We start from the raw sequence: 26,182 nt of genomic DNA, 5'->3' as shown, positions 1-26,182 counted from the left end.
CAAAGAGTCCTGTGGCACCTTATAGACTAACAGACGTTAGCATCTCTCAGAAACTGTCCCACCCTTCTGATTTAAAGATTGCCGTTGTCTTTGAAGGAAGTCCTCCACACTCACTATCCTCTGTAGTATGATGATCAACTGTTATGGATGTGAATTCTTAGGGTAATAGAAACAAAGAAAGAACATCAAATAAAACCTGTATGTTTTTTTAAAATATTTTCACAAAATGCACCGGTTTTTTTGCTTCTGATTTTGTGCCAGCAAATGAAAAACTGTGAGACATGAGTTAGTCAATACAAAGACTGACCATTTCTATATAACCTCCCTGAGGTTGGTACCCTTTTTTTTTTTTTTATACGTTTGTCCTAGCTATCTAATAGGTATTTCTTAAATTAGAAGGATGGTAGTAAAATGGTTAATCAATCCACTTCTATTCATTGTCTGATTGTAGCTAAAACTTAATTTCTGTGTCTTCATCCTACCATATGACCCACATACTTCACAGGTGTGAGTGAAATTAGAATCCACTGAGGTCAATATAATTCAAGTCTCTTTTGGCACATGCCCTTATGAGAACAGGCAGTGTTCAATTAGTAGGTACATTTTTTGTTTTCATGTTGGTCCACATTGTGGTGTGGTTGCAAAACTGTGAAGACCGAAAAAAATTCCATCTGTTGTGATTGAGCTGCTGTTCAGGTGCCTTTGTCATTGACTAGCTTTTACATAGAATGCCTGTAGTATATACACTGGTTTGCCAATTTTTGTGTTCATAAAGAGGCTTCTCTTATGATCAACAAGCTATTTGATTTCTTCATATTCTCACAGATCTCATATTGTTCTGTCTTCACTATTAAATTGTATTATAAATTGAAAATGGTAATAATCTGTAGAGAAACGTGATGCTAGTGTGGCTTTGCTGTCAGAGATGATGGGACTTCTTGCAAATGAAATGACACTTGCAGGATTACACATACTTACTACCTTTCTAAATACACTTTTGGCATATGTGTCTTAGTAAAAACGGTATTCTATCTTTTGTGAATTAACATAAGGCCATTCCAGCCCATTGATCCAAATGTAGGTAGCCAAGTGAAAATACATTTGAGACAATTTTAAATGTCCAGGGAACGGGGTAGTATCTTTTATTGGACCAACTTCTGCTTGAAAGTTTGTCTTTCTCACCAACAGAAGATGGTCCAATAAAAGATACTTCACCCACCTTCTTTCTCTAATATCCTGGGGCTGATGTGGCTACAACAACACTAGCTTGCAATGCTTGTATTGCAGCATACAATAAGGGCATTTATGTCTGGGAATATCAATTGTTTATACAGAGTATCTCTACCTAAAATTAAGTGATCTAGAATAGTTTAAGGTGAGGGGGTGAGGATAGACACCACTGAGTTGGGATTTTCACTCTTCACAAGGTATTGGAAAGGGGTGTTTTTAAGTTTTCATTCCTTTTTGGCTCTCTGCAGAAGGCCTGCACGTAACTGGCTGAAAAAAATGACTCCGCAAGATGACAGTCTCAACCCTAATATGGTCTAAATGGTAAGGAAAACTATTTTGTGTCTAGGCTACTATCAGCCTCTGTTGAAAAGTGTTTATTAACAAAAGTGGTTCTGAAGCATATTTAACTCTTATCGTAAAGATGACACATAAAGGAATTCTGATTTTTGTGGTTGCTGTTGCAGAGAAAGGTATTAATGATCCAATGTCTGGAAGTTGAAGCTAGACAAATTCAGACTGGAAATAAGGTGTATATTTTTAACAGTGAGAATAATTGGAATTACTTACCAAGAGTCATGGTGGATTCTCTGTCACTGGACACTTTAAAATTGAGATTGGATGTTTTTCCAAAAGAGATGCTCCAGGAATTATTTTGGGGAAGCTCAGTGACCTGTGTTATACATAGATGATCACAGTGGTCCCTTCTGGCCTTGAAATCTATAAATATGTCTTAGACAAGCAGTATATTTTGCCCCAGATAATTAAGACAAGGGACATTCAGCACAATTTTGAAGTATATCTTTTGTTTAATTGCTTTCAGGTTTAAAAAAACAAACAAAAACCATCTGATCTGTTGCATGCTGCCACCTCCATCTCACAACATGTATACACCACAGGAGCCTGCACATAGTAGGGCAGGAGTGTCAGACACATTCTATGAGAGGGCTGCACTACATATTTAATCTTTGTTCTTGGCCCTGATGTGAAAAGATAGGATGCTAAATTGTCCTCAATCCCCAGTGGATTTCCCACTGATGATAATAGACACTGAATAGAGTTGTAAGTGCTCAGAACCTTGTAGGAATCCAGCCCAAAGGCAGGTTTGCGCAGTGATAGAGGATAGAATATGGTCCTTATGCAGTAACTAAATTGTTAGCTCAAATTCTGCACTGTATTGCATGGGGTACAACTCCTATACACTTAAATGAGAGCTAAAGCTCTATAACTGTGAACAGAATCTACCCTTAGAAATGTAAACTGTTGCATTCAGCTTCAGTGGGTTGTGGATGGAAATGATGGAGGGCAGTTTTGGGACTAGTGTCTGTTTTCCCCCTCTATTTTGTCACTGGTGTGGTCAGTTACATTTACTGCTATTGTGCGTGTAAATCAGATAAGCATAAAACTGCACCTACATTATTTAGCTTTAAAGTAGTAGAGTTATCATCCTAGCCGTATAAATGAGACAGTTCGTACCTCTCAAATTTATTTAAGGGGTCCATCTACAGTGCAGCTCGAGGGTGAATTCTCATCTTGGGTAGATGTACATGCATTAGTGTTGCAGCGATGGCGTGGGTGGTGACTCGGGTTAGCTGCTTGATTGGCTAGCTAGAACTATCACCTCTGCCATTATGGCCTCACTGCTATTTTTGGCATGCCAGCTCAAGCAGAGCTGGGGTGTTTACATCTGCCTGAACTGGGAATTACACCTCCCAGCTGCAGTGTAGACATAGACTTAGATAGTATGTCAAGTCGTATTCTACAGAGTCTGACTTTGTTATGCGTCTGGAAAAATACTTAAGATAGGCAAGATGTTTGATACCACTAGTATAGGTTAAGGTAGTTCCTGTGTATGTGTATAATTTTTTTTTAAACTTTTAAAAAGATTTTTCTTTCTGAAGTGCTAGCCCCTGTCTGCAACAGGGTTGCATAGTAAATGTAAAGAGACCAGCGGGTATTGTGTGCGTGCTAGGTCACTGTGGGTAGCAGCCTGCAGTGGATCTGAACTCTCTAACCTCCAGAATGAATAAACAAATGATAAGCTTTTCATCTTCAAAGTATGCTGCAAGTGCCTCTGAGCCTGGCTTATTAGTCATTCAGCATATGTTCCATGTCTTATTCCATGTCTGTGCCAAAAAATTAAAAATTCTGTGCACAATATTTTAAAATCTGCATATTTTATTTATCAAAATTATACAATATAATCGCAACAGTTTCAATTATTTTGGTATTTTATTTCAAAATACCTGTCAGCAAATGTGTCTGTAACAGTACACAGAAGAGAAAAGATTCAGGAAATGTTTTTGACAAATAGATTCCTTACTGAACATATTAATACAGAAAGTTCCCAGAGAGTATTTATCAGTGGTTCAGAGTCATGCTGGAAGGGCATAATGAGTGGGTCCCTCAGGGATCAGTTCTGGGTCTGGTTCTGTTCAATATCTTCATCAATGATTTAGATAATGGCATAGAGAATACACTTATAAAGTTTGCGGACAGTACCAAGCTGGGAGGTGTTGCAAGTGCTTTGAAGGATAGGATTAAAATTCAGACTGTTTCTCCAGTTTGTCCAGATCATTTTGAAGTAAATAGGATGAAATTTAATAAGGACAAATGCAAAGTACTCCATTTAGGAAGGCACAATCAGCTACACACATACAAAATGGGAAATGACTGCCTCGGAAGTAGTACTGTGGAAAGGGATCTGGGGTCTTAGTGGACCGCAAGCTAAATATGAGTCACGAGAGTAGCACTGTTGTTTAAAAAATTAAAAAAAAAAAAAAAAAAAAGTGAACATCATTCTGGGATGTATTAGCAGGAGTGTTGTAAGCAAGACATGAGAAGTAATTCTACTCCACTCTGAATATGCCTCAGCTGGAGTATTGTGTCCATTTCTGGGTGCCACATTTCAGGAAGGATGTGGACAAATTGGAGAGAGTCCAGAGAAGAGTGACAAAAATAATGAAAGGTCTAGAAAACATGACCTATGAGGGAAAACTGAAAAAATTGGGTTTGTTTAGTCTGGAAAAGAGAAGACTGAGAGGGGGCATTATAACAGTTTTCAAGTACGTAAAAGGTTATTACAAGGAGAGGAAAGAAAAATTGTTTTTCTTAACCTCTGAGGATAGAACAAGAAGCAACAGGCTAAATTGCAGCAAAGGAGGTTTAGGTTGGACATTAGGAAAAACTTTCTAACTGTCAGAGTGGTTAAACACTGGAATAAATCGCCTAGGGAGGTTGTGGAATCTCCATCATTGGAGATTTTTAAGAGCAGGTTAGACAAACGCCTGTCAGGAATGGTCTAGATAATTCTTAGTCCTGCCACCAGTGCAAGGGACTGGATTAGATGACCTCTTGAGGTCCCTTCCAGTTCTGATTCACATTTGCAGGAGATAATGTTGCCACCTTCTTTTTACAATGTCATTTGAAAGTGAGAACAGGGGTTCTCATGGCATTGTTGTAGCTGGCGTTGCAAGATATTTACGCTGCAGATGCTCTAAAGATTCATATGTCCCTTTGTACGTCCATGCTGATGATGGGTTCTGCTCAATAAAAAGCCAAAGAAGTGCGGACTGATGCATGTTCATTTTCATTATCTGAGTCAGATGCCACCAGCAAAGGGTTAATTTTCTTTTTTGGTGGTTTAGGTTCTGTAGTTTCTGCATTGGAGTGTTACGCTTTTCAGACTCCTGAAAGCATGCTCCACACCCGTCCTTCTTAGATTTAGGAAGGCACTTTGGATTCTTAAACCTTGGGTCCAGTGCTTTAGCTATCTTTAGAAATGTCACATTAGTACTTGCTTTGTGTTTTGTCAAATCTGCAGTGAAAGTGTTCTTAAAATGAACAAGTGCTGGGTCATCATCCGAGACTGCTATAACATGAAATATATGGCAGAATGCTGGTAAAACAGAGCAGAGGACATACAATTCCCCTCCAAGGAGTTCAGTCACACGTGTAATTAACACATTATTTTTTTAACGAGCGTCATCAGTATGGGGGGTAGGGCAGGGATTGTTAGGGAGTTGGGGACCCTATCCCATTCAGTCTCTGTGTCCCTGCACCTCCACTCAACCACTCGTCTTCTTCCTGACCCCATGTGTACCCTCTCTCAACCACCCTCTGTCACCATGTGACCCACTCCCATTCAGCCCCCACCCCAGTCTGTCCTCCCACTGGCCCTTCTGAACCCGTCTGTGACTCTCCCATGTGACTCCCATTCATCCCCTTTGCAGTATAACAGGGGTCAGCAACCTTTCAGAAGTGCTGTGCCAAGTCTTCATTTATTCACTCTAATTTAAGGTTTCACATGCCAGTCGTACATTTTAACCTTTTTGGAAGGTCTCTTTCTATAGGTCTATAATATATAACTAAACTATCGTTGTATGTAAAGTAAATATATTTTTTAAAATGTTTAAGAATCTCCATTTAAAATTAAATTAAAATGCAGAGCCCCCCGGACCGGTTGCCAGGACCCGGGCAATGTGAGTGCCATTGAAAATCAGCTTGTGTGCCACAGGTTGCCTACCACTGCAATATAATTTGTTTATTATTGAATGAACTTGTATATGTTACACAGTATTTCAAATTTTATTTTTTTATTTTAGGAGACAGCTTTCATCTTGACAATGACAGCTTGAGGTCTATTAAAGTCCAAGCATTTATTTTGTTTTTAAAAATTACTGTGCAGGTAAGTAAAATATAAATCTCGGTAATTATTTTCTCAATGTTCTTTTTTGTTTCAGCATGTTGTCAATGTGGGGAAACAAAATACTGCATATTTTCACTTCCTTTTTACAAATAGTCATGATTTAAAATCTATTTGCATATTGTGAAAGAATTGAAATAGTACAACAGTTTAAGATATCCAGAATCCTTATTTTCTCTTCACACGCTTCGCATTCCATATTAAATTTTACAAACTTTAATATTGCTGTAATACATAGTGCTGAAAGATGTCTTTTATCGAAGCTTTAGAGAAGAATCATGGGTTTGATATTGAGGATCAGAACAAATACCCAGGACTCCGTCAACTTTCAGTCTAGTCAGTACTGCACCTGTCTTGAGTGCAAACTGAGATTTCATAATCACATTTTCCTATTAAGCATTTTTTTTTCTTGTTGCAGCGTGAAACACAGAAAACAAGAAACTGGCCATATAGGGGAAGTGGAGATGCTAAATACACACATTGCAGTCAAATGCTCAAGAAAACTGAAAAGATAAATATTTTTTCTCTAATTTCTTAGAGTTGTGGTGATCTTGGCTGTTACTTTTTAATAAGTATTGAAAAAACCCTTCAGACATAAGTAGTTTTGTAATTGGTATCACTTAAAATGACTGACCATGAGTAGAAAGCAGTATAATGTGTATTAAAATTTATCCATAAAATATAAACCAATTGAGATAACTTGTGATCTCTGAAATATTAGAAGAGTAACCTTAGGGGGAAATCTTGCCCTCCACTATTCTCTCCAGCAGATTTCAGATGTAGAAGTGGGTTAAGTCTGATATGGAAGAGTAGGGCAAGAGGTCAAGAGACTATCGGATGATCTGTACCAGCTGTGTGCTTTGGAGCAGTAGGGGGATCTGGGATGTGACTAGGCAGTGCGATGGCTGAGGGTCAGTGGCGCCACCATTTAGTGGATTACTGGTTGTTCCTAACCTCAGCAAAGCAGGCGTGCAGGAGCCTTTAGGTTACAGTAGCCTTCAGACTGCAATAGAAGCTTGAGAGCCGCTCTTTCTTTTACTAGTCTTTCTTTTGCCCTGCTTCATTCTCAGCTAGCCCTCACCTGGAGATATCAACAGGGTCACAACTCCATCACTCCTCAGTCTTCAGACCTCTTTGGCTCAGAGAGCAGGAGACATCTCCCTTGGCTAGTGTCAACCTTCAGCCCTCTCTGGTCATGGCTCTCAGGCCTGCGCAAGTTTTGTAGGTGACCACCCAACTGCCTTCCTGCTATCAACAGCCTTATCTGGGTCCACTGCATAGCTTGGGAACTCTCTCTAATCCCTCTTCCTGGGATATTGCCTCCCTCATTCAGCTTAGCTTTGCTCTTCTCCAGAATGCTCTCTCTAGAATTTGGATTCTAAACTCCTCTTCCCTTTCGCTGTCACTTTTTTAAAGCTTTCAGGAGCAACCCTGCCCTCCACATCACACCAAATTAGGGCACACAACTGGACTTAAACTGGAGATGGGCCAGCTACCTTCTTACACTATTTCTTTCAGCAAAGAAAGTTTATTCCAGAGTCAGGATTTGCTATGTAAAAGTTAATGAGTTAGTAGTTCAGTTCATTAAGGAATCCTTATTAGTATAGCTTTTTATTTTAATAAATAGAAAGGAATTTTAAGTTTTCCATGACTAAATCTCTTAAATAAATTTATTCTAAGAATGTGTATGTAGAAGTGCAGTTAGAAGCATAAAGCTTGCTAAATCAATATCTCTTGCCAAAGTCCACTGACGAGTACTTAACTTCTTTCTGGCAATAATAGTCTCAGGTATGAGACTTCTAACTTCCTGTTCAGAGTCTAAAGAAAACATTTTGTCACCCTAAACTGATATTTTTTAATCGTAAAACTTAAGGTCTTGCCGAATTTCAGGTCTACTGATGAGTAGTCTTAGTGCCACATAAAAACGTAAATTTAGTTGCATAATAAACTTGAGTCCCCCTCTTTCACCTTGGTGAATGTACAAGTGTGTGTTTATTGCTGGCATGGTCAAGATAAGTCTTTGTTTGGAGTAAGACTAATGCAGCTTGTGATTTCAAAGGCATCTGTAGCAAGATATAGAAAAGGTGGGTTGATTTCACTCTCCCTGCACTTTAAAAGACCTGTGTGATATTTTATGATATACCTTCTTCAACTTCAGAAAAATTGTTAAAATAATGTTTCAAGTGCTTGACTGTGAAAACTAAAGTTAGGAATTTGCAGTGACAGCTTTGGCCTGGCCATGCAATTTTTAATCCATTGCCATATATGTCCATCTGGTGCACTGAATGAGGCAGGGGTACTGTGGGGAAAAAATAGTATGTGATCATATCATTAAAGATGTTACAATGATGCATATGCCCAGGGCAGCAGAAATAAATTTGCATGGACAGCTGTATATCTAGCATTTTCTGACTTGATTTTGCAGCCTAAACAACATTTTTAATGCCCTTATTTGATCAGCATGCTCCTTCCTGTACATATGAGCAAGTATTACCATAGTTAAACATTTAAACCCTTTTATACTCTTGGTATTCTAGTAATTTGCTCATCTCTGCCCTATCCTTAAGTCCTGATAACGTAGATCTTGTCAGTACCAACTTGGGTAGGGACTTTTAAAATTGCCAGAGGTCCTCTGTGTGTTAACCTAAACTTGATGTCTTGAAATTTGTAGTAGACATGTCTACGTGCTCTCCTGTTGATTTTTATTTTGTTTTAAATACATCTTTACATAAGTCTTCTTAATGTCCTTTTATATGACTTATCTAGCTGAAAGCTAGGACAGGTTTACGCTACCACTGAAGTTATCTAACTTACATCACTCGGGTATGAAAGACTCCCTTCTGAGCAATGCAGGGTACAGTAACCTAAACGCTATCCATACTGGCCCTATGTTGGCATGGAGCGTCTTCCCCAGACATGCAGCTGGGCCAGTGTAGTACTTCAAGTGTAGACCGGCCCCTAGTCTACAGTGCTTGTTTTGATAGCTAGGTACTCAGCATTCGTGCAGTATGAATAACTGATTTTTTATTTTATATTTATATATACTATATAGTCACTATCTATAATCTGTATTTTGTTCTGTATTGATGTTTAATAGGTTACAAATGGTGTGGGTTTTTATCATGAACCGAATGAGCTCCCAGTGCAGTTCCTCCACTCAGCGTAAGCGAATGGCTCTTGGAATTGTCATTCTTCTACTTGTTGATGTGATATGGGTTGCCTCCTCAGAACTCACTTCGGTAAGCATTGTTTCATGCTTCTTATTTTTAAATAAGGGGGGAGAATACTATTACATAGACATTTTTGAAGCTCTGATCACATTTATACAGAGTTTTACTTGACACTTTCTTTTTAATCTTAAAGAAGGGCGAAAAAAAATCAGAATCCTCCAGGTGGCTGAACAGTGCTATGAGCCAGCATAATGCAAGAACTGTTTTAACTATGGAGGGTGTTGTTTAATCTAGAAATTGTCAGTATCTTGAACCAACAAGTATTTTTATTTTTTAGTTAGGGAGTCAAAACCTGATTTACGTATAATATTTGTTTTAAAAAAAAAAGCCACTATTACCACAGGGAGCAGGTAATCTGGTTATATCCTTAAAAATTAGTCTGTATAATGAACCTGTCATTCTAGCTTTACATTTTGGATTTTATGAAACTACTGCCAGTAGCCTGTTAGGGGAAATTATTATGGTTATATTGGTTCCCATACTGAAAAATAAGCAATGTTGCTGTTAATAGACTAAACTTAAAGATCACTGTTGCTTAACTGGTTTTTAAACAATTCCAGCTTGTTTACAAATGAAGATTGACTTAACACAGCTTTGAAACTTTACTATGAGGAAGAAAAATTCTGCTTTTAACCATCTTAATTTAAATGAAACAAGCACAGAAACAGTTTCCTTACCTTGTAAATATTTGTTTTAACTTTTCCTTTATTGTTTTAGTAGTTTGTTTAACACAGTAATGTGCTGTATTTGTGGGGGTTTTTTTTGTTTGTTTGTTTCCTCTGCTGCTGCCTGATTTTGTATTTCCGGTTCCAAATGAGGTGTATGGTTGACTAGTCAGTTCGTAGCTCTGGTGTTTGTAATTCTGAGATTCTATTGTATGTGTTTTGGCTTCAAGACAAACCACTGGGCTGATTTGGACTTGAAAAGCACTGATTAATTGAGAAGTCACATGACTCATCAGTAATTATGAAGACTACAGCTATTTTATTTTCATTCTGCAGTATGTTTTTTCAAAGTACGAGAAGCCTTTTTTCAGTACCTTTGCAAAAACGTCCATGTTTGTTCTATACCTCTTGGGATTTATTGTTTGGAAACCATGGAGGCAACAGTGTACACGTGGGTTTCGTGGAAGGCATGCAGCTTTTGTAAGTATTTTTTAATTTAATAACCTAAATATACACAGTAATTTAAAGTTTAATAGGGGGTGGAATTAAGGTTTAGTGTATATTACTTTGCTGATAGATCTATTGGCAAGGCCCCCTACTGGAGATGCCCATTATGCCAGCAAAAATTCTTTACCCAGCATAGTTAAGCCACCACCCTGAACATAATATAATGTTGACATTATAAGCTGCATCTACATGGGTTGGTTTTTTTTTTCTTTTTTTTTTTGCTGTCATATCTGTGTCAGTTAGAGGTTTGCTTTGTTTGTTTTTACCTCTCCTCCTTGTCTTCCCTGCCAACATAGCTACGTTGGCAAAACTTTGTCATGTAGACCTGGCCTTACAATAACATAAACTAAACTCCAGATGTTAAGTGAATCCAATACTGATTTCATTAAAGTACCATTACAAACTGAACAGACAGAAATAGTAATTGCAGGTTGTACAATTGATGGAATTAGTACTCTAACGTTATGATTTGTCACTTTTTTTATATTCAGTTTCTTCAGATTCATTCTGAATAGCATGTTTAGAGAGACTAAAATCAGACACTTTTTTGAGATCGTGTTCAGGAATTTGGTAGAATGAGTTTTGGTTTTGTCACCAACTAAATGTATGTGTAGGGTTTTATGTTGTTAAACATGTTTGTAGACAAAGACTCTGCCCACATTATGATGGGCATATTCTACACTCAAAATTTGGTGTTTGATATTAAATTCAGTGTCTAAAGACTTGAAACTCTCATGAGAGGCCTGGAACTGACATCATATTGCAGAGGCATAGAAGCAATTCCAGGGGAAATTCCAGAAAAGTAGGAAAGTGATAATATTGTGCCAATATTCAAAAAAAGCAGGCAGAATCACCTGGGTAACTAATGTGTCTATTAGCCTGACATCAATCCCAGGCAAAACAATGTGAAAGTAATACAGGATTCAGCGGATAAAGAATTAACAGATATGAATATAATTAGTGCTAGTGAATATGGTTTTGTGGAAAATAGGTCTTGTCAACCCTGATTTGATTCTTTGAGATGACAGATGTGGTTAATAAAGGTAACAGCATAGATGTAATGTACTTAACTTTTGCAAGGTGTTTGACTTATTATTGTGCAACATTCTGATTAAAAACAACTGTACTATAGCAAGAGAGCACACATTAAAGAGATTAAGAACTACTAACTGATCTCTCAAAGTAGTTGTCAGTGGAGAATCATCTTTGAATGGAGTTGCTTTTAGTGGGGTGCTGCAAGGTTTGGCACTAGGTGTGACATTATTCAATGTTGTTTTCAATCATCTGGAAGTAAATATAAAATCACTGGTAATAAAATTTCTGGATGACACAAAGATTGGCAGAGTGGTAGATAATGAGGAGGACAAAGCAGTGATACCTATTGATCTGGACGGCTTGGTAACCTGGGCCTGCTCCAAAAAAATGTTTTTGAATATGGCCAGATGCAAAATTACGCACTTAAGAAAAAGAAAAACAGTCCATAACCTACAAACAGTGATTCTGAAAAGGATTTAAGGGACATAGTGGACAAGCAACTGAACATGTGCTCCATATGCAATTCACATGAGATCTTTTTGCCAGATCCATGGCTGTAGGAATAGTGAAGTGACTTTACCTCTGTATACAGTGTTGGTGAGTCCTAAACAGGAATACTGTATACCATTCTGGTATCAACATTTTAACATGTTTAAAAACTATAGAATGCTCAGAAACGAGCCACAAAAGTGCAATGAGAGCTGGAAGAAGTGCCTTGCTTAAAAATATTGGTCTATTTAGTTTATTGAGAGGAAGATTGAGAGGTAATTTGACTATGGTGTCTAAGTACTTTCTTGGGGAGAAAATACTGGGTTTGAAAAGGCTCTTCAGTCTAGTGGAGAAAGGCATAATAAGAACCAATAGTTGAAGCCAGACAAATTCATTTTTAACAATGGGTGTGATTGACTATTGGAACAAACTACCAAGGACTATTGTGAATTGTTCATCTCTTGATGTTCTTCATATCATGACTGGATGCCTTTGTCGAAGATACGCTTTAGTTCACTACAAGTTAGTGGACTTAATGCAGCGGTAACTGACCTTTGATACACAGTACATCTGACCAGATGATTTAATGATCCTTTCTTGCCTTATAATCTGTGAATGAAATAAAAATAGTGCATAAGTCTCTCACAGATGATGTAAACTTGAAGAGTAGGATTTGGTGGAATAGTGCAGATCAGGGTAGATCCATTGGTGGGCTGAGAGACGTTTTGTTTATGTTGACCAAACACAGGCACAGCCCCCTACAGCTCCCAGTGGCCGTGTTCCAAATGTTGCTGACCCCTGGTGTAGATCTAGCTAGGCTTTCTAAGCTAACCAGGTCATTCTTCACTTCTGAGTATAAAGTCTATCATATCTTCAAGTGTAAATTAATTCCCAAGCAACTAGATCCTTTCTACACATTATTAAAATGAGTGATGAAAAATGGTTACAGTATACTAAGCATATTTCAAAAAAAGCCCCAGAAAGCAAAAGATGTAAAAACTTTTGAATGTTGTTAACCAATTTTTTAAAACCAGAAAAAGCCCCAAAAGACATTTCCCAGACACAATGGAACGTATCATTCTCCTAAGTAACAAAAATCTGTTGTATTTCTCTCTGGTCCCTCCCTGTATCTAAGAGGAAACAGCCAGAAAGACAGAAGATATACATGATGTGACTGAAACACTATCATTGGCAGATAACTCTGAAACTTTAGAAAATAATGGTGATCTTGAAGGTGGATAGTGTTCAGAATTCTGTATGTTGAGGATGGATTCTCCTAAACAAAATAAGTCAATGCAGTTATTTAATTATTACTACCATACTACTCATTTAGTATTACTCATTGCATTCACTGACACTAGGTACTACTTTAAAGGTGAAATTGAAAAAGGAAGATTTGCCTATTTCCGCTATTTATTTTTTATCACAACTGCATCTAAAATGATAGTACCATAGAGTAACCACTATATGTTTTGCTCAAACATGAGAATTCAAGAATAGTTCAGAAGGAAGACAGACAGTCTTTAAGAAAGAAGTATGAAATAAAGTTTACTAACCTGAAGATCCTGCATGTTCAGACATGTTTCTGTCATCATCTTCAATGCAGCTTCCTTCTGAGAAGGAACACTTCTCATGGTGTCGTTTCATTCGGGCAACCAGGCCTTGCATTTCTTTGTGGCACTGTTTGCATTTTGCACGCACAGTTAGAGGAACTTATTAAAATATTCCCAAACTGCGTCTTTTTTATGGCCTGCTGCCATTTTAGGTTTTCCCTTCTAGTGAGATAATGGTATGGCATATCTCAAATTAATGAAGGTTACACTTGGAAGGACCTCAAGGCTTCTGGAATATGCTGCTCAAACAGTTTCACTTCTGTTTCTGCTGCCTGTCCCTCCCTTCTCACATTTATCTCCAGACTTCTTCTCCTTGTCCAGATCTATTGCACTCCCAACAATCTTCTATTCATTGAGCTTTTTGAAACTTTACACTTTTAGAGAGAGGTAAGGGATTGACTCTGTACACAAATTTGCAGAGGGACAAATAGGGTGGAGGTCTGTTATTTCTCATCTTCATATATTGTTTATTTAAAAAAACCAAACCATTTTTCTTGTTAACAAGCATGTTATCTCTGGAGACACAAATCCAGTTTGAGAACTGCAAATATAAGCATCTCTGCTGGTACTGTATTTTGAATGTAGACTGAGCTCTGAGTCCCACTGGGTAAATAGAAAGATTAATCTAAATAATCTGTATAGAAACCCCTGGAGCCCCATAAGATTGGGTTCCTAATCCATGAACTATTGGAACTCATTTACAAAATTTTTCTTAAACCTTAGATGAATATATTGTCTCATACTATAGAATTGGAATTTATAATCCCTATTCCATGATGAGATACACATGAGCTATAACGTATCTTAATAGGTTTTTTCCCTCAGAAAGCATTTTATCAAAAAATCTGATTTAAATAAAAATCCAACAGTTTTTTTTAAGTCATTGATTTTTATCTACCCTGCTTGTTACTAAAAGCTATACTATTAGACATTTGACTGTTTTAAAACAATGCTTTGTGCACCAACTTTAACCAACCTAATGTATTTATAGACATTAAATTCAATAATTCCTTCAGCATTTCTGATAAGAAACAGTTATATATAGATTATGGGTTAAGCCGGTAGGGAATTGCTTTTATAGAGCTCTTTGCAGAACAAGACCTAGTTTTGCTGTTGCTGATCTTCTCTGTTGGCTTGTAAAATACTAATCAACTTTATAGTTATTTTTCCTTTTCAGTATTTTGTGACTAAACTATGGTAGACTACAATGTAAACATTTTTTACTTAGCATTTTATATTAAAATTTTACAATGACTTGTTAGAATTTTAAATGTAAAATCTCTAATTAGTTTGCAGATGCTGAAGGTTATTTTGCTGCTTGTACAACAGATAACACTGTAAACAGTTCTTTGGTAAGTCCCTTAATTTTTTTGTATGATTAAGACACTCCTATGTCCATTATTTCCATCCTGTACACTTAAATTTGCAGGCATTCAGGAAATAAGATTAGTTACACTTCTTCTTTAATCAAAATGACTGAAAAGCATTTGGTTAAAATGGCAGTAATGTGTCATGCAAGAAATCTTGCTACTCACAGTGGGAGATGTGGGATCTCTCTGAAATAAAACATTTAATTGAATTTAGATTGGACTATGAAAGAAATATCAGTGTGTCATACAAGGGATACATTCCCAGGTTCAGCTCAATTTTTGCAAAGCAAAATGTGGAGAGCCAGTGATAAATCCAAAAAGCCTTCAAATCCAAGGCTGTGCAACAGTGATTCAGCTGGAGGTGAACACATTAACATAGCATGATCCCATCTTACAACTTGAAAGAGAAATGGACTGTCGTCTTTCCTCCTCTGAAACAAACTACATAGTGATTTCTGTCAGTCTTCATTTTTAAATCTTGTTGGGACCTGCATGCTAGTTGTTATATTTGGACTGGTCTAAAATATTAACTTGTTAGAAGCTTTTTTTAAAAAAAAAAAGGTTTACTTATTGGATTTAAAATACATCTCTACCCCAGTATAACGCAACTCGATATAACACGAATTCGGATATAATGCAGTAAAGCAGTGCTCCGGGGGGCTGCGCACTCCAGCGGTTCAAAGCAAGTTCAATATAACACGGTTTCACCTATAACGCAGTAAAATTTTTTGGCTCCTGAGGACAGCGTTATATCGGGGTAGAGGTGCATATTCTAAAATAGATTGGTCATGTATTTTTATATATGTACTAGGAAGTGAAATATCTTAGTAGTAGTGAAGAGACTTGGTGATACTGCTTAAAAATTCTGACTGTCTTGCTATTCTATGGAACTTGTTTTTCCTTTAGTATTTTGTTTCCAGGTATCCTAAGATAACAGTTTTGCTAACAGTTTCAATGTCTGTTTAACTGCATATGCTACTTGTCCTGCTGCATTTCAGAGTGAACCTTTGTATGTTCCTGTAAAGTTTCATGACTTACCAAGTGAAAAGAGTGGCAGTGCTAATAGTGATACTGAAAAAAGTGAGTAAAGACTTCAGAATTTCAAAATGCTCTTTGGTAGAGGGACTATTATCTGTATTGCCCCTGTTGTGGTTGCAGAGCCAGCTCCACCACTATCCTGTTCCTAGTCTCTGTGAGCAAATCCCCTCTGGTGTCTAGCCTCATTCCTGTGCCTTTCCTGGGGTGGAATTCCCGCCCACACACTTTTTTAGAGTTGGTCTAAACTTAAAAGTTAGGTTAACAGCTACATTGGTCGGGGTTTAAAAAACAACATTTTAATGGATAGCTGTGCATATTGTCAGCTACCACAGTATTAGGTACTATAGAAAAACCTGAGACGCTGTTATAATTAGTGTCAAGTATCAGAGGGGTAGCAGTGTTAGTCTGGATCTGTAAAAGCAGCAAAGAATCCTGTGGCACCTTATAGACTAACAGACGTTTTGGAGCATGAGCTTTCGTGGGTGAATACCCACTTCTTCAGATGCATGTGGTGGAAATTTCCAGGGGCAGTGTATATATATGCTAGCAAGCAAGCTAGAGATAACGAGGTCAGTTCAATCAGGGAGGATGAGGCCCTGTTCCAACTGCTAGAACAGGGCCTCATCCTCCCTGATTGAACTGACCTCGTTATCTCTAGCTTGCTTGCTAGCATATATATACTGCCCCTGGAAATTTCCACCACATGCATCTGAAGAAGTGGGTATTCACCCACGAAAGCTCATGCTCCAAAACGTCTGTTAGTCTATAAGGTGCCACTGGATTCTTTGCTGCTGTTATAATTAGTATTGTTTATTAAATGAAAACAAAAACAATAACTCTTGTTTGTATATAAAAGTTACCTGTCTGATGTAACTATTAGATTCTTTGACCCACTCTCCAAACCTGAAAAATCCTTCAGATTCCTACTGAAACTTCAAAGATCTGTGTAACACTCCTACCCTCAGAATGCTATATTGCAACAATCCTTTTCTTACAGTTTAGCATAACTGTATGGGGTACTTTTTTTTTCCTGAGAGACACTAGCCAGACTCTTCAACAACACAAGATAGTTCCTCTTGCCTAGGAACTGTTTTTGTTGCCTCTGTAGCCGTGCTTGTCTAAATAGCAAGACATCAAGTGAAATCCTGGCCCCAGGGTGAAGTCATTGACTTCAGAGGGGCCAGGGCACCATCACAGAACTGGAAAATGGAAGTTCAACTCATTATCACTCTGTCACTGAGCTAATTCTTTTGTTAATTTAACCACTATTTGTATTGTGGAATCTTTTATCAATTTAAATTGGTACAGGCAACGCTGTAAGATAAAAAACATAACTTTAATTTTCCCATGCATGCAAATTCATGCAGCTTTTAACATCTGATGTTAATTTCTTTAAAACAAAATTGTTAGAATGTGAACTATTGAGCATTTTTAAAAATACAGTGTGCATACAAAGCAGAGGGAGAAATAAAGTAACAGGTGTCATTGTCGAGTTTCAAAGGAGTTACTCTGAACAAACCATAATAATTATTTAAAACAATTATGAGATCCTTTTTCATTAGTACCCTATCAAGTGGTATAAATACTATTTTGTTAGAAAAAGAATTAAATCAAATCTTTTGTTTGAGGGAGAAGCTTCATGTCGTGATTTGTGAACTGCTGTAATCAATGGGATCAAACATCACTTTTTTTTTTCTTTTCTGTGTAATAGCATGAAAAGTTGAATGACATGTGCCACTTTTTTTTTTCCTTAAGCTCCCAAAAAGCCTCGAGTAAGGTTCAGTAATGTTATGGAGATTCGACAACTTCCATCAAGCCATGCATTGGAAGCAAAGTTGTCTCGTATGTCATATCCAACTGTTAAGGAGCAGGAATCAATATTAAAAACTGTAGGGAAACTCACTGCAACTCAAGTAGCAAAAATCAGCTTTTTCTTTTGCTTTGTGGTATGTCCTTTGTTCTTTAAGAAAATTAAGTATAGCTACAAATATTGAACTGTTTTACATAACAATGAACTTGAACTAGTATTTAATGTTGGCGTGTGCTCTGTTTTTTTCAATGTTTTTCTCATTTTATATGTGTGCTAAATACAGTTTAACCTCTCTTATCTGCACTTCCCTAAAACAGAACTCTGAACAGTACAATGTGTTTTCAGGCTTGCATTTAATTGTAGTTAAGGTTCTACTGCTGGCAGGGCCATTGTAAATTATGTCTTACTCCATTCTTCGGAATGGGTGTGGTAAGTCCCTCACTAGTCTTGCCCGGGCAGAAATCAAGGGTTACTTAAACACCAGCTGTTGTTTCTTCCTTGTGTAGGGGAATGGGGCCGAGCCCTGACTGTACCCACATCTTTGTGGCTATAGCATGTAGAACAGCCTTTCAGTCTGAGGGTGGAGGAGGAGAAAAGACCTATAAATGCAGCTGTTGCCCTGTTCTCTTTCTATGGAACCTCTTGAATGCTGCCACCACATTGTGTCTCTCATCCTGTGGCATTATACACAGCCATGCAGTGATATGAAGATGTTTGGCTTGGGGCAGAGGATATCCTCAACTCTCCCCAATGAGAATAGGTAGGGCTGCAAGATGTCTTTATCCTCATCAGCAGACTGGTCATCTTCACATACTTCTGCAGCATTTCTCAATGTCACGGAAACACAGAGATGAGAGTGGCGTGTTTCCTAAGAGCCAACACTGAAGAGGAGGGTAACATAGCAGTGGTGGCCCTTCTAACAGTGGCCCCACTGTACTGCTAGAGACATTTTATTTAAAATATGGTTAAGAGCAAGCCACACATAGCTCTTTGTACAGCAGGAGATACGTCATGGGTATAGTAGCTCAGGAGGTGGCTTTTAACTGGTGTACTGACCAGAGGAAAGTGATCTGGCTACTGGAATTTCTTCAGATGGATGCATATAGTGAGCGGATGTCCACAGAATTTAAAGGAAAACTAGTTGCATATGTACTTAAAAACTATGTGGAATAAGATTATTCTTTCCTTTCATTTACAAACATGAAATGATACTGCTCTTGCTTTTGCAGTTGCTACAAAAAGGTAGCTCTGCTATATCTGCTACTGCTGTATTTTTCTTCTTGGTCATCATTCAGAAAGTAAAATCTTTTTTGAAATAATTTTTGGGAGAATGGTAGCTTCACTAAGAACATCTTTGGGATAACATTATTAATGAGCTTTTGCTCTCTAAATGATCTAATATTTACCATTTTACAAAATATTTACAAACATTTAATCCTCACAGAATGCCTGTTAGATAATTGATCTAAACACTGTATTATCTCTGTTTTGGAGATGCTTGTTCGTTTATGTACTTAAGATGTTATAGGACCCCAGTATATCAATCAGGTTAAATGGGGTGATAGTTAACTTAACCTTTTGAGATTTATGGAAATAAGTAGTTTCTCTCAGTTTTTGCAAACAGTTTAAAAATGATGACTTCAGACTAAAGTTGTTAGCTTTTTGGTTGTTGCTGACTTGCAGTTGCCATTTTCACTGATTATCTCTAATGTGTTGTTTTTTTTGAAGTCTGCTGTAATTACTTTCTTGTAGATGCCACTGAAACTGTTCATGTTGCCTGTTTTCACCTCTGCTACTTAATGCCTCTGCCTCTTCTTAATAACAATTAGAAATTGATATTGTTATTTATAAGACAAAAGGACTTGTGTGACAGCCTTGTTCTGATTGATTTTTGTGTATACTGGTTCAAGTGATATCTCTGGTAAATATAAAAAAATCTAAAAATTGCAGGAGTTAACGCACAGGCAAAACAGACTGTTTTAATACTTTGTATGATTATCCATTTATTCATTTAAACTACTTTCCTTGTTCTGCAGTGGTTTTTGGCAAACTTCTCTTATCAAGAAGCACTCTTACATGCACAAGTTGCCATAGTTAATATCCTATCTTCAACCTCTGGTAAGATATGAAATGTGCATTATAAGAGCTGCTGAAATAGCTGTTTATAAATTAGAGCTCTTTGTTATGCCAGCACTATTTCATTAAATTGACTATTATGTGTATCTTTGAGAAGCGTAAAGTTTAAAAAACAAACATGATAGCTTAGAAGCATTCTGTATATTGTTGCAAATTATTTTACTATCTTTATGTCTTACGACTTTGCAACTTGCATTCTTTTGTCTTTATATAGCTCTGCAAGTACATTACATTTTTATAGTTAGGATACTTTTTGGACTCCACAGAAAGCTGACCTTTTAGGTGGCAACTTATTCTTTAAAAAAAAGAAAATCCTTCACATACAGAAGAAATTGTTGTTTTAAAAGTGAGCTACTTTTCTTGGACACAGTGCCACACCTGAAATCGATGTGCAGTTTTTCCTTGGTTTTTTTTGTCTTTAAGATGATCACTATTGCAGTTTCTATACACTTAAGTTTTAATTGGTATGAGAACAATAATAACATTTACAATGTAATTTTTTTTAAAATTGGGAGCGGGCCAGCAGTATACTCCCATAGGCTATATGTATTGAGTATTGTGGATGTGATCTGAACCAAATGGCACGGCTGCTGTGCTACAAAGAGCTGGTGATAATATGACAGGTCTGGGTTACAATAACCCAAAGAAGGGTGGGAGTGAAAGTCATTTCAATGGAGGCTCTGCTTTATACCCTGACGCTGGTCACTGGAGGCATTAAGGACATAATTCTAATGTTAGTTTTGTGAATTTTAGACTTGCAGATCTCCTTTTAAGGAAAAAAAATCTGCTTTTGAACTGAAAACAAAACAAAAATCTAGCACTCTTTCAAGTTTGCAACATAAAAACAAAGGTTTATTTTACAGTGGTAAGTTTTGCAAGGGATGTCATAATTAGAGCTAATCAATTCCACTGTTTGGAGGGCTGAGAAGAAATACCAAGCAACAGTGTTTTTAAGAAATAGTTACTCTCACCATTAAAGTGTCTTAATTTAAAACTAGATGAGCTCTTTTTGTATCTCTCATATTTCTGTTGACCCAAAAATCATAATTTATCCCTACTATGGACATCAACAAGTTCTCTAAATAGGTTTTTTTACATATTCAGTAAGACTGTCTAATTTTATCATAGCATGACAGACACTAATTGCTCCACAGTTCTGCTTTAACGTGTAATTAGACTTTCAAAACTTATACTTACATTTATCGCAACCCAAAAATAGTGCATTGCTTTAGTTATTGGTATTTAAAAAGCGTAGTTTCAATATACACTGGTTTTTGATATGGGCTGGTTTTTTTTTGTTGTTGTGTTTTTTTTTTTAAGACTTAACTGAGTTTATTTCCTTTGCATGTTTAAATTGCAAACTTCATTTTTGTTCAATGTATTTTTACTTGTCTGGGGCATAGATTTTGAATTTCAATTTAGATACTGTAAACATTTCAGCAGTACAAGAAAATTAAAAACAAACTGACATACTAATTCTGTTGCAATAATTCAGATTAAAAGTATGGAAACTAATCTGAAGTGATTAGACAACATTTAAAATAAATTGAGATAGTGGTAGTACAGTTTATTGAACAGATTAGTAATGAAGCTTGAAAAGATGTTACACCTTTTTATTTTCTCTTACAGGACTTTTTACCTTAATCTTAGCTGCAGTGTTTCCAAGTAACAGTGGAGACCGGTTTACCCTTTCCAAACTGTTAGCTGTCGTTTTAAGGTAGGAATATGAACTCTTAATCTCCAACACCCCTTCTCTGACCCTACCCCTAAAGAAGCTGATAATTTTTTATAGCTGTTTGAGATAGTTCAATTTATTTGGTGAAGAATGTTATATTAAGAGTAGCAGATCTTGGCAAGTTTTTTTTAAAGAAAATAAAATGTAGAAGAGTGCCTGTTTAAAATTTCACTTTTTTTGACAACTGCTCTGACCAGGAGTCTCCTCCCTCTAAATATAAACCTTTCTTTAATAAAATTCCCTATATGCTAGTTGCTAAAGACTAAGTAATTGAGCATTAGGTTTAAGACACTGCTAAAGCCTTGTGATGTTACTAGTCTGCTCGGGAATGACTTGTTTTGCTATATATTTTCACTTGAACCCATTTTTGGGTCAGATGACTTTAGTGTGCAGTATTAGGGAGCTAATTTGAAGTTCACCTAATTTTGACTTTCTTTTTGATGTTTGTGTCTGAAAGTTGTGTGCATGATACTTGAGTAACTTCTAAATATTTAGATGGGTTAGGAAAAAAGATGCTGTGATATATGGGTAATCTGGTTAGTTTCAGTTTTCTGCTATCATTCAAAACTCTCAGCTGTCAGATTTTATAGATCTGCTCTGGGCTTTTTTTTTCTTCTCCACTATCTGTCAGTGGAGTTTTGGTCAAGTATATAGTGTATATACAAAAATGGTGATATGCTTCAGATCCTTTTGTTTTATTAGTCAGTTAAAGTGAATGTACTGCTCAACTGTAATGGGCAGGACATCTTTAAGCAATTACACCTCTACCCCGATATAATGCGACCCAATATAATACAAATTCGGATATAACACGGTAAAGCAGTGCTTTGGGTGGGGGAGGGGGGCTGCACACATTGGCGCATCAAAGCATGTTCAATATAACGCGGTTTCACCTATAACGCGGTAAGATTTTTTGGCTCCCAAGGACAGCATTATATCAGGGTAGAGGTGTATGTTTTAGTGGTCATTTAACCTAATTTAAGATATAAGCATAGCATTTCGTTATAAAATTATTAGATAATAAATACTAACACATTTATCTTACTGATAGTTAATTTTAGTTTTTGTTTTAATGCAGATGGAAAGCATTAGGTGTTTAATGAAACTTAATATCGTGTGGAAGCAGGGAAAGAAAGAGAGAGTTTAAGTGCAGCCATTTAAGTGTCAGAGACAGAGCAACTGTTCTGTCAAGTCTTAGCCTGATACCGCGAGACCTGTAGAAGCAGGGCTCATGTCAGAAGCAAGTGGAAAACAGCAGAATAGTCAGTGTGACCTAGCCTTGAGATAACAATGTTTGAGAAGAGAAAGTGAGAAAATACTGGAATAGATAGCAAATAGCCTAAATAAAATGCAGATGTTTAATTAATACACATCATTTCTGACGTGTCAGCTTTGTTCTCACAAAGTCCTGATCCATAGTTCAGGGAAGGCAGTGCAAAGAATCACATTGATTTAATTGAGCTCTGGAGTAGGCCTTAAAGCACAGGTTTACCAAAAGCTGGGTTCAGTCTAATTACAGATATATAAAACTGGTGTCTTTATTTGTTGCTGTGCATGTGTGAGACAGATTTAAAAAAAAAATAAAAAATCTGTGGTATGCCTAATAGTTGATGATGGTTTTTTCCTAGCATTGGCGGTGTAGTACTTGTTAATCTATCTGGATCTGAGAAATCTCCAGGAAGAGGTACAATAGGTATATAAAATATTTTTTAAAATTTCATACTGTAAATTGTAATACCAAGATAAATGTAATTCTTTTTTTTAAACTGCTCAAATCTACAGGGTGGGAGAAGGAATGCAGTATAAATCTGTCATGTATTAGAGTCTGGAAGATTGACTGCCGAAAATGGCTTCTTTTGAGGAATATTTATTAAATACCCTTTCAATATATGCATGTAGAGGGTCACATCTTCCTAAGTTTAATTCATTCTATATAGTAATGGATTCTATAATGAACTATTAAAATTAGAAAATTGCCCAATAGAGGGATTTAAGTATGATAGTCAGATTCAAAACACTATGCCTAATCCATTTGTCTTAAAACAATATTTTTCATCATTTACAGGTTCCCTGTGGTCTCTTGTAGGAGCAATGCTGTATGCTGTCTATATAGTTATGATAAAAAGAAAAGTAGACAGAGAAGATAAGCTTGATATACCAATGTTCTTTGGTAAGAACAGCAATATTTTAATATAGCAATGACGATATTGAAAACTTTCATTTATAAAATGACTAAATACCTTGCTCTTCAGGCCCTAATCTTGTAAACACTTAAATGTGCATGTAAAGTTAAGCATATACATGTTTACAGGTATAGGGCCTTAATCTTTGAGTATTCTCAGTACTAGTCCATTCTTAGGGCCTGATCCCGAGGTGTGTTGAGCAGCAGCTCTCACTTTAGTCAATGGGAGTCTCAGGTGCTTGACACATCTCCGTGTAAGACCATCAGTGATAAAGTGAGTGAGCCTCTGTTGCTAATTCCTGTGATGTTTTTTTATATTGAATAAAAACTGGATTGGTATGCTGAACTTTTTGTTGTAGTACAGGTTTTGTAGTGAGCAGTTCAATATGGTCACTTCACTTTGCAATGCCATAATTTCTGAAGTCCAAATTGTAAACCAGAATCCATATATGGTGCCATAGAGCCTTAATAACCTGCAAAAATGTAGTGTTCTGTCACTGCCTCTGAGCAGACTTAATAGCAAAGTGCTATTGTGAGTTTTCATATTAGCAAAATTTCAAATGTACTAGTATATTATGAAATAAATACAAACTAAATGATGAAATAAAAGACCATAGTTCATTTGTGTTCAGTTGCTTGTTAATTCCCAGAAATCAGTAATTTGCAGTGAGTCTCCCAGTCTTTCTGTTAGTGAGGCTTTAAGGAACTGCACCTCTACCCTGATATAATGTAACCCGATATAACACAAATTTGGATATAATGTGGTAAAGCAGTGCTCCGGGGGGTGGGGCGGATCAAAGCAAGTTCAATATAACGCGGTTTCACCTATAACGCAGTAAGATTTTTTTGGCGACTGAGGACAGCATAATATAGAGGTAGAGGTGTATCTGCAAAATTAGTAATCTACAAAAATATCTACAAAAAGTGGAAACGTGGATGAATTGCTAAGGAAGTGTACAAAAGAATGTTATAAGCATGTAGGGACAAAATTAGAAAAGGTAAGGCACAAAATGAGTTACACCTAGCAAAGGACATGTGGCAATAAGAGGAGGTTCTTTCAATATGTTAGGCGCAAGAGAAAGATGGAGAGTGTAGGTCTGCTACTTAGAGGGGAAGGAGAGCTAACTAATGCCATCAACAAGGCTGAAGTGTTTTATGCCTCTTTTGCTCAGTCTTCATTAAAATGGTTGATTGTGACCAGATACTCAATACAAACAATATTAACAGGAAGGGGGAAGGAACGCAAGCCAAAATAGGGAAAGAACAGATTAAAGAATATTTAGATAAGTTGGCAGGGCCTGATGAAATTTATGATAGGGTACTTAAGGAACTCTAATGAAATAATCTCAGAATTTTTAGTAATTTATCTTTGAAAACTGATGAAAGACAGATGACGTCCCAGAGGACTGCAGAAGGGCAGATATTGTACCTATCTTTTAAAAAGGGGAATAGAAAGGTCCTGGGAAATTACAGACCAGTCAGTCTAACTTTGATACTTGGAAAGATAGTAGAACAAATTATTAAACAATCAGTTTATAAGCACCTAGAGCAGGGGTAGCCAAGAAATTTGGACCTTGAGCAAGAAATTTGGACCTTGACAAAATATAGGCTAGTCCTGACCTAGAGAATAAGAGGTTTATAAGTAATAGCCAGCATGAATATATCAAGAACAAATCATCCCAAACCAACCTAATTTCTTGTTTTGATAGTGTTACTGGCACAGTGGATAGGGGGAAGCAGTAGATGTGATGTATCTGGATTTTTAGTAAAACTTTTGAAATCCCACATGACTTTCTTGTAAGCAAACAAGGGAAAAGCAGTTTAGATGAAATTATTATAAGTTGAGTACATTTAGTGGGGTCCCAGAGTCTGCTACTCTGCTACTGTTCAATATTTGCATTAATTACTTGGATAATGGAGTGGAAAGTATGTTAATAAAATTTGTGGATGACACCAAACTGGGAGGGGTTGCAAGCATTTTCAAGGCCAGGCTTAGAATTCAAAACTACCTTGACAAATTGGAGAATTTGTATGAAATTCACTAAAGACAAGTGCAAAGTACTTCACTTTGGAAGGAAAACTCAAATGCACAACCATGAAAGAGGTGATACTGCTGAAAGGGATCCAAAGTTTATAGCGAATCACAAATTGAATGAGTCAGCAATGTGTTGCATTTGTTAAAAAGGCTAGCATCATTCTAGGATGTGTGTGTATATAGCAGTGTCGTATGTAAGACATGGGAGGTAATGATATTATTGTGTTCAACACTTGTAAGACCTCAGTTGGAATATTGTGTCCATTTCTGTGTGCCACACTTTTGGAGTTGTGGCTAAATTGGAGAGTCCAGAGGAGAGCAGAAAAGTTGATGAAAGCTTTAGAAAATCTGACCTGTGAGGAAAGGTTTGAAAAATTGGTCATGTTTAGGCTTGAGAAAAGAAGA

At 36.8% G+C, this 26,182-nt stretch overlaps 1 protein-coding gene across 2 annotated transcripts in view; it reads left to right on the top strand.

Annotated features, from left to right (window-relative positions):
- Window positions 1–26,182, top strand: part of SLC35F5 (solute carrier family 35 member F5) — a 49,087-nt gene that overhangs the window by 1,952 nt on the left and 20,953 nt on the right. Inside the window, exons 3-13 of one of the 2 annotated variants that reach the window (XM_050916027.1) lie at window positions 1,479–1,551; window positions 5,832–5,914; window positions 9,030–9,171; window positions 10,164–10,307; window positions 14,761–14,823; window positions 15,840–15,921; window positions 17,635–17,825; window positions 19,726–19,807; window positions 21,455–21,542; window positions 23,189–23,253; window positions 23,626–23,730. In XM_050916027.1, coding sequence (XP_050771984.1) covers window positions 9,037–9,171; window positions 10,164–10,307; window positions 14,761–14,823; window positions 15,840–15,921; window positions 17,635–17,825; window positions 19,726–19,807; window positions 21,455–21,542; window positions 23,189–23,253; window positions 23,626–23,730 — 955 coding nt within the window. In that variant the 5' untranslated portion in view covers window positions 1,479–1,551; window positions 5,832–5,914; window positions 9,030–9,036. Of the gene's footprint in view, window positions 1–1,478; window positions 1,552–5,831; window positions 5,915–6,356; window positions 8,017–9,029; window positions 9,172–10,163; window positions 10,308–14,760; window positions 14,824–15,839; window positions 15,922–17,634; window positions 17,826–19,725; window positions 19,808–21,454; window positions 21,543–23,188; window positions 23,254–23,625; window positions 23,731–26,182 lie in introns of those variants that run through there. The other variant, XM_050916028.1, reaches the window with a different exon arrangement.

The sequence above is a fragment of the Gopherus flavomarginatus genome, chromosome 10 (assembly GCF_025201925.1).
Source record: "Gopherus flavomarginatus isolate rGopFla2 chromosome 10, rGopFla2.mat.asm, whole genome shotgun sequence".
In the NCBI taxonomy this organism is placed as follows: domain Eukaryota; kingdom Metazoa; phylum Chordata; order Testudines; family Testudinidae; genus Gopherus; species Gopherus flavomarginatus.
This window is presented reverse-complemented; position numbering and strand designations above follow the sequence as displayed.